This window comes from Ruditapes philippinarum, unplaced genomic scaffold (assembly GCF_026571515.1).
Source record: "Ruditapes philippinarum isolate M1 unplaced genomic scaffold, ASM2657151v2 ctg421_1_1_1_1, whole genome shotgun sequence".
In the NCBI taxonomy this organism is placed as follows: domain Eukaryota; kingdom Metazoa; phylum Mollusca; class Bivalvia; order Venerida; family Veneridae; genus Ruditapes; species Ruditapes philippinarum.
Genome location: NW_026858341.1, coordinates 351,619 through 360,749, shown reverse-complemented (window position 1 = coordinate 360,749; position 9,131 = coordinate 351,619). Strand labels below are relative to the sequence as shown.

The following is a 9,131-nucleotide window of genomic DNA, read 5'->3' as shown; positions in this document are numbered from 1 at the left end:
CTGGATAAGATTCTAATACTTTGTTAATATACATAATGGTCCTTGTTTATATTTTCAAGAATCGGTCGGTGTTCCCTAAGAATTTTGATTTCAAATTGAATGAAAGACAAAACAAGAATTTTTATGATAATTGCACAGGTTAAATTGATTTGTTACAGAAGTCATACTCTTTTTCAGAGTTGAGCCATTGCATTAACAATTAAGTGTACTTGATGATAAATATACAGTTGGGTAGGCGTTCGTTTTATAAACCAGCCCCTTTATGTTAATATAACGAATCAGATTATGGTAACAGGGCGGAACAAGCGTAACTGACGTTTCTAGTAGGTGGTTACGCTTGAAATTATTACTATTCCATAAGTCATTGGTGCGTTACTATTGTTTGAGCGTATAAATAAACGTAAAAGCAGTCAAATACAACATATGTTATATCGACATTTGTTAAGGAAACGTAGATTTACTACAAACTCCAAAAATGGTGTTTTTGTGGGCTCTGACAGCTTTCCTCGCATTGGGCTATACTAGTATCGACTTTGTTCAATCGTGTCAATTGGAGACATCATCTGCCAGGTAAACGGAATGTTTTATTTCGTTTAGATTTGTTTCTAGCCATATCATGTTTGATGCTTACTTTTGATTTATATCAAATGAACATGAATATAACACATCAGGTAAAACTGGATTCACTTATCAAAACATTTGTGTACAAAATTATCAAAACTTATAATTAAAAATCTAACCCTACTTTTTTCGGACGAAGTTCGTCTGAGAAGAGTCCGACTTCCTGTAAAATATACAGGAAAGAACTGAATTTAGATTGGCTTTCCATTGGTTATTCAAAGTTACGATCTGAAATCACGGGATGTCATTGATTATGGCATTGGTAAAATTTATAAACGAATATAAAGGATCATTCTGAGACGCCTAAATGCCAAAATAATTTAAAGCAGTGTCAGTTAAGTGTTCGGATATGTTTTGCCTGTGTATCGTGCTTCCTCACCATCAGTTAACACTGCTTTTAAACATCATTACTTCTGTACTGAATAGGTTTTCCAACGAGAGAATTAACTGTGATATGACATTTTAGATCTATAAGTTTGTCTACAATAACGAGATCACTTATAACGATCCTGGAAATCCGCATAAAAAAGACCAAATATGCAACATTAAAATCCCCGAGATCGTATGTTAATCTCAGTAATTTGTGTTGTATTTATGATCTTAAACTATTATTGGTGTGTTCCATTGATTTTACTCTCAGGATTCTAATAATTGTATCTTTCAATATTAAGGAAACGACAATGTAAGGTACGAGACAAGACAGTTACATTTAGAAACATATCTTTCATATCTTTCAGTGTACCTATGCCTAACCATAAAATGCTATGTCAACTGTGTTAGGTCTTTTTACAGTCATTTAAAAAGGATGGAGGTTACTTGGAATCTTTTTGATTAAAACAGTCTTCCGGTCTTTGTATTGGTGTCCAAGATTCAAGGATTAAGTATATAGACAAAACGTTTAAAACCTTCTATTCAATTTTTATTTTTCCTTACATTTCATTAAAAAAGCTAAATATTGCTCGATCAATTATGTTTTAGAAAGAATGGGGATCTAAAATTGCTATATCATCTATAAACGATATACATAAGGGGGAAATAAAATAAAGCGAATATTGTTGAGTACGAATCAAATTATTGTGAATGAGAATGAAAATACGCAGACGTACATGTAATTATTATCAACATATTTGGACGTATACCGCGGATGTGAAGCTATTTTTACATTCTTTTCGGTTAAATCCACTAAAATTGCTAGACAAATGAAAGACTGTTATTTAATACAATGAAAAATGAAAACTCTTTCAATGACGGTTAACGTAATTGCTTTCATTATTAAACAAGCGCTTGGATATTTTATATTCGTGTATTCAAAAATCCGAAATAACATATGCAAGTAAAAGCAAGTTTACTTCGGCCGGATATCATTTTAAAGATACTGCTTTTTTGAAGATTAGGTGATGTGTTTGATGTCACAATTATCTGTTTTGAGTTTCTATAAATAAACTTTACATTGTAAAGACGTTTTTGTTTGAAAGCTAGTTTACCCTAACCAAACTATTTTTGGTAAAATTCATCCATCAATTAATTTCACATAACTTTATATTTTACATATCATTGACATTAAAATCAAATATTAAGCACACTAATGCGTCAATACTCAACTCATGTGCATGCCATATCTTAATACATTAGAAATAGAGTTCTGTGTTAAAATCTGTATAATAAACTGTCACTATCATTGTTGTTTAAGTGAATGAGGAAAAAAGAAAAAAATGATATGCTTTAACTTCTTTTTTTAATCTTTATTATTTTTTTCATAAAAATGCCATAGCTTTTCTTCTTGATGCTGTTCATCTGAAAATACCCTAAATGCTATTTTCTTTAAAACGTGGATAAATATATAGGATTTAAATGAATTGTATTTCAAATATTCATATAACAAGAATTGTCGTTGAAAAAGACAAATACCACTATGCAGGGACAAGTATACAGCGTAACTTCTGAATTCCGGAAACTTCTGAAATCCGAACATTTTTCAGGGTCCCGAAATTTCTTCTTTTCTTTTCTATGTAATAAATACCTCTGAATTACGGAACTTCTAAATTCTGAATTCCGAACGATTTTCTGGTAAAATTTGGGTTATATTCATAAAAATTTACTTCCAAAATCTGGAAATTGAATATGTGTGAAGGAGTATTATAATTGCGATTGTATATCAGTATCTTCCAATTAGCAGAAACTTTTTATCTTGACAACTATTTGAATAACAACCTGTCAAGCATGTCAAACACTTGAATAAAGTGTGAAAATTAAGAAACTGAGAAGTATAGCTTAATAAAACAATACAGGTTGATAGATAGAACTACGTGAAATATACTAAATAATAAACATTATGCTTTTGTATCAACAAACTCATTTACAGGTGATATTATGAAATTTAATATAGTTACAAACTTTTTAAGGGTGCTGTAATTTTGCTATTTTATGAATTTAATCACCTACCTATATTTTCAACATGTCTTACTAAAGCAATTGATCCTTAATGTTTCAACTTGTTCAAATAATTTAGAAATTCTGAATTTCGGAATCTTCCAAATTCCGAACTTTTTGGCAAGTCCCACAGGTATTCGGTTTTCAGAAGTTACATTGTAGTGACTTGCCTCAAAGGCATGGTTACTATAAAGAGAGTGTTACCAGAAAAAAATAAGACATAAACAATATTTTCTCATGTTCTCTGTGAGCGCAATTATTTCAAAAACCACCTGTGTATGAATGGCAAAGATATGACCAGACACAGCCACTAATGTTCTGACCTTCAAGTATAATATTCATCCTTTAAACTGTTGCACTGGCGTTTTAAGTGCGTCAACACAGAAGTATGTCTAGTTATTTCAAAAACTATTCATGGATGGAAGAACTGATGTTTGGATACAGACATCGATTTACTGTTACGAAACGATAATTCTTAGTCCTAGCATGGCTACAAACTTATCACAAATTGTTTTAAAGAGCAATATACTATATTTAAACCAAATTAATACAAACTCTGTCACTGAAGGACAAAATACATGGACAAACATTTATGCCAAATTGTTTTAAAATCCATCCAATTATGACAGAACTGTTGACAGGACATAATCATCAATGCTTTAATATAAAACAATTCAAATCATGACTTTGGAATACAAGTGTGAGGTAAGGACCTGATTTATTCAAGCGACACATTGCCATTATGTCCAGCACATATATTCCAAATCATTTTTCAATCCATTTAGGAAAGACAGAATTGTTGACATAAGTGTACTTTTATAAAAATTCATATCATGACTTTTGGTCTTAATGACTACACGTATCATGACATTGACCTTTGAGTTAGGAGCCCGATTCTTGCGCGCGACACATCGTCATTATGTTCAACACAAATATGCATAATGATTTTTTATCCATCGAGAAATGACAGAATTGTTGACCGGACACTAACATCAGTGCACTTCAATAAAAATTCATATCTTGAAACTTAATCTACTAATGTGACCTTGACCTTTGAGAAAGGGGCGCAATTTCTGCGAGCGACACGTCGTCGTTATGTCCAACACAATTATGTATAATATTTTTATCCACCCAGGAATGACAGAATCGTGACCAGAAACGAAAATCTTATTTCAAAAATCATCTGACGACAGAATGTCACTTTGACTTTTGAGCTTCAAACCTAGATCTTACACATGACACAGTGTCCCAATTTGCTAAACATTTATGGTTGGAAACCAGCGACAGTAGGAATTTTAATTGATATATAAGTTCTTAATCGTTTAAATATGTCCAATACAGACTAAACTTCATATATATTTTTTTAATATTTACTTTTACATAACAGTGGTACATGTATGAATGTATTGAAGACGGAGGATTTAGAGCAAGATGGTTGGAGGATGGTATTTAGAGGGACATCTGGCAATGGGCATAGTGTTTACCATGCTTGGATTGACGGTACTTTATACTCGTACCTAAAAACAATTTTTACAATAAACATTTTTTTCGTTAACCTGTCTTTGCAATTTTTCATTTTTAAACTTTTCTTTCAATGTTCTCAAAGGATCTTACCTAGGTTTTTGTATTCACAACCGCTGGTTTAAAATGTTGTTTGGAAGCTGTTCAAAGTTGCCCTGTACTTGACTTCAGTATTAATATATTTTCTGGATCTACGCGGTCATTGTTACCCATATAGTACTATGTCGAAAGTACTGCCTAAGCCGGTGCAATTACCCTCCTCTCTTATAATTAAAGTCAATCAATTTCCCTTCTCCCTTATGATTGGACTCGGCCCATTTTTATTCTCTCTTATGATTGGACTCAATTAATTTCCCTTCTCTCTTATCATCGGCCTTAATCGATTTCCATTTTCTCTTATAACTGAACTCAAGTCATTTCTATTCTCTCTTATGATCGGTCTCAATTAATTTCCATTCTATCTAATGATCGGACTCAATTAATTTCCATTCTCTCTTATGATTGGACTCAATTAATTTCCATTCCCTCTTATGATTGGACTCAATTAATTTCCATTCTCTCTTATGATTGGACTCAATTAATTTCCATTCTCTCTTATGATTGGACTCAATTAATTTCCATTCTCCCTTATGATCTGACTCAATTAATTTCCATTCTCTCTTATGATTGGACTCAATAAATGTCCATGCATTCTTAGGATTGGACTAAATCAAGTCCCATTCTCCCTTATGATCGGACTTTGCGAAGCAAACAAATAAACGGGATAGTAAGAAATTCAGACAATATTTTTTATTTTTTATTTTTTCTTGCTCTTGATTTAATACATATTAAATTGATACCTTTATTTACCTATCTTTCTTTTTTATCATTATTGTCAGTATTATAGAGTAAAATGTTATTTCGTGTTTTTCAGGAAAGAATTCAAATCCAGACAAACCAATTTCAATGAAACGTTCTCATGGTTTACATTATCGAGATAACATGGTAAACCACTGGTCACACCTTGGTATCAAGCTGGTTAAGTTTGCATTCTACGATGCTGACAAAGAAGTAGCATACGTGATCTTCAACGGGGTGGACAGCGACATACGCAACTGGTTTGATAAGAAACGCGTGATTGATTCAAGCTGGGGAAACCTGACATCTAGAAGTGCCTTCAACTATTTCTCTATACCAGGTCACTATGTCAAGGACATTGATCGTCGTTTCTTCATCAACAGAAGTTATGGCGGATGTCCAAAAGACCGTGGCTACCTTGCAGTTATCAATTCAGCTGTTGCCTCTCCTGCTTGTTTGTTTGATGACCAACCATCCTACCCAGCGTTTATATATTCAAAATATAATTCGGCCGACTTCTTCCAGAGGAGAATGTTTGGTATTGCAGATTTCATGGTGGTTTTAATAAAGACATGAATGTTGCGTATCAATTCCTAACAATCCGACGGCATCATATATTTGCTTCTTCTTTTCTTATACTTATTAACTTCTTTCAATATATCACGTTCACAATTTATGTGATAAACTGTTATATGTAGTGTTAAGATTCTTCTCTGTTTTTTTCTGACATATCTATACCGGATTAGTACTGTGACCATGTGCATGTACATCTTAAAATAAAGTGGAGCAAGCAATTCTTTAACAATGTCCATTATATCTATCTTAAAAAGAAAACAGTTTTAGAATGTACAATACATATAAGTTTACACTTCGCCGATCCTGAAAACGACCATGTCACATTGTCATTTTGAAATATTTTTACTTCATTTACTAGGCTGATATTCCATTTTGCCAAAATTATGGCCGGCACATTCTGCTTCACTGCACAAAATGGCCGCCAGAGCTATTAATAAAGTATTATCTGGCTTTCACATGTCAAACTCACCGTAACGCAGGATTTTAAAAATAACTCAGGAATTGTGCAGAGGTAACGCAGAATTGAGCAATTTAGTGGCTAAAACGAGCACCGAGATCTGTAAATGGACCTGTATTGTTTTATTATTGAACACCTTATTGGAAGAAATGAATGAGTGCATACGGTTGATGAGACATTATACTTTAAACCTCATCAAAAATATTTCCAAAAAAAAATTTTTTCTCGAGTTCATTCGTGAAAATGCATGACGACCTTACTAGCGTATTGATGGCGATTTTCAGTTCCGTTGATATCTTTAAATACAATAACTACATAAAACTTTATGATTTTTTATATTCGGTGTACCTGAGACATTTTCCAATCTACTCGTGTCATATTACACTTTAATAATTTAGCAGATAAAACGTAACTGAGACCATTTTTACGAGGTAACGCCGACTTTGTAATTAAAACACTGAAACAACGGCGGTTTTCTCATTAAAAGTAGCTAAATTCTATTTGAACAACTTCCTTCTATTGTTATACGACACTTGTAGTTTGACAAATGTCATAAGTATATACAATATAAAAAAAATTATGTTTTAAATGTGTGAAATGTACATATTTACATGACGAAATACAAAAGTCACCTTCAAAACTCAGGTTGATTTCTCTCGCAAGATCTAAAAAAGTAAACATAATATCCCCCCCCACAAACTTTATCTTTTTTATATGAGTATTTTTGTTATTCGTGAATAAGACTAGAGTAATCGTTCTTCAATTTAACAAATGGACACAGCAAACAAACATGAATGTTAATTTGATTTAACATAAAATGCAATAAATAGTATCATAATTAATAGAAAATATTAGCCCTTTTTCAACATATGCATGTAATGCATTCAATTAAATCTGTTGTCTGAAAAGAACGGAAATTTCCTAAAATTTAATTTACAATCTAACATTTATAGTAAGGCCTACGTTAAAAACAATTTTCTTTACCTCAAAATATTGTTTTTGATATGATAAGATATGATAAAGAACTATTAATGAAATTCCGAGAATTCGACTAATGATTAACTTAATATATATCATTTTGATGAAATTCGAATTGATCAATTAATGTGACAGGATGTTGATTCAGTTCATATATATTTAAAGTAAAATCTAATTAAAATCAGCTACTAAATTACGCTACGCATAAGGATCTAACATTCACTCATAGAGAGTCACCTCAAAAAAACAGTCATTGGCGAGCTTTCCTTATTTTGAAAGTGATGCGTTTTCTAATTTTAACCCTTGAAAACCATGACACAATACTGTGTAGGTAATTTTCAAGATTTCGAGAACAAACACGACAATGACCAATAGCAGTAGCTGTAGTAGTGGTAGAACTAGTAGTAGTAGTAGTAGTAGTAGTAGTAGTAGTAGTATTAGAAACTAAAAAAAAGCTGACAAGTCAATTCACTGCAGATGATTTTTATCAGAAAATTCATTACTACTACTGCTGGCTGCTACTACTACTACCACTACTACCACTACTACCACTGCTACCACTGCTACCACTTCTACCACTACTACCACTACTACCACTACTTTTACTACCACTACTACTACTACTACTACTTCTACCACTACTACTACTACTACTACTACTACTACTTTTACCACTACTACGACTACTACAACTACTACCACCACCACTACCACTACCACCACTACCACCACTACTACTACTACTACTACTACCACAACTACCACTACTACAACTACTACCACCACCACCATCACTACCACCAATATCACCACTACCACTACTACTACTACTACTACTACTACTACTACTACTACTACTACTACTACTACTACTACTACTACTACTACTACTACCACCACTACCACCACTACCACCACTACTACCACTACCACTACATACTACTACTACTTCTACTACTACTACTACTTCTACTTCTGCTGCTGCTGCTGCTAATACTACTACTACTACTACGTCATTTTCTGCAAATATTTTTTTATCAGAAAATTCATTACAACTGTTATCAATCCTGAATGCGATTATAATTTTTTAATCGTATTATGTATCCATTGGCTTTAAAATTATATGATATTTATATCAAAATATATAACACACACCAATACCTGATATACGAGGGCTATTCGAAAAGAATTGCTTATTGTCCTCTATCTCGTGATCCACGTGGGACACGATAAAAACCAATACATACCTGTATATCTAGGCAATGGAAAAAGTATTTTGAGTCTGATGTAGAGTAGGCCAAAATCTGTAGGTAGGCCAAAATCTGCATCTCGTAACGAAATCGTTTCCAAAATAAAGGATATCATCGAAGGAGATGCCCGATTTACAGTTTGTGATATTGCACGAAAGGTAGGCATATCATGTCAACGGTTTACTTTATTTTAAAGAAGCATTTGAAAGTCAGAAAGATCTCTGCTAAATGGGTGCCACATCTGTTGACCGATAAGCAAAAGAGGCAACGGGTTAAAGTGGCCAAAAAGCTGCTTCAAATGTTTCCAAAATATGTCAAAAACTAGTTTGCAAATCTCGTCACAGGTGATGAAACTTGGGTCCATTATTTTGAGCCCGTCAGAAAAGTAAGCAACAAAAGCTCGGCCACTAAACACAACATACACCCAATAATTGCAAAACGGTCTTGCAGCGCAAAGGTTT

The 9,131-nt window shown here is 32.9% G+C and overlaps 1 protein-coding gene across 1 annotated transcript; it reads left to right on the top strand.

Annotated features, from left to right (window-relative positions):
- The first annotated feature begins 375 nt into the window (after window positions 1-375).
- LOC132752891 (uncharacterized) lies at window positions 376-6,155 on the top strand. Its single transcript, XM_060743292.1, has 3 exons — window positions 376-570; window positions 4,439-4,551; window positions 5,486-6,155. The coding sequence occupies exons 1-3, from the start codon at window positions 476-478 to the stop codon at window positions 5,983-5,985; spliced, it is 708 nt and encodes a 235-aa protein (XP_060599275.1). The 5' UTR covers window positions 376-475; the 3' UTR covers window positions 5,986-6,155.
- Window positions 6,156-9,131: the final 2,976 nt, after the last annotated feature.

Bases quoted from the DNA above. Each gene is read 5' to 3' on its own strand.
- LOC132752891 (XM_060743292.1), top strand. From the start codon at position 476: ATGGTGTTTTTGTGGGCTCTGACAGCTTTCCTCGCATTGGGCTATACT. The intron at 571-4,438 runs GTAAACGGAATG...TTTACATAACAG, and splicing joins TTGGAGACATCATCTGCCAG to TGGTACATGTATGAATGTAT. The intron at 4,552-5,485 runs GTACTTTATACT...CGTGTTTTTCAG, and splicing joins TTACCATGCTTGGATTGACG to GAAAGAATTCAAATCCAGAC.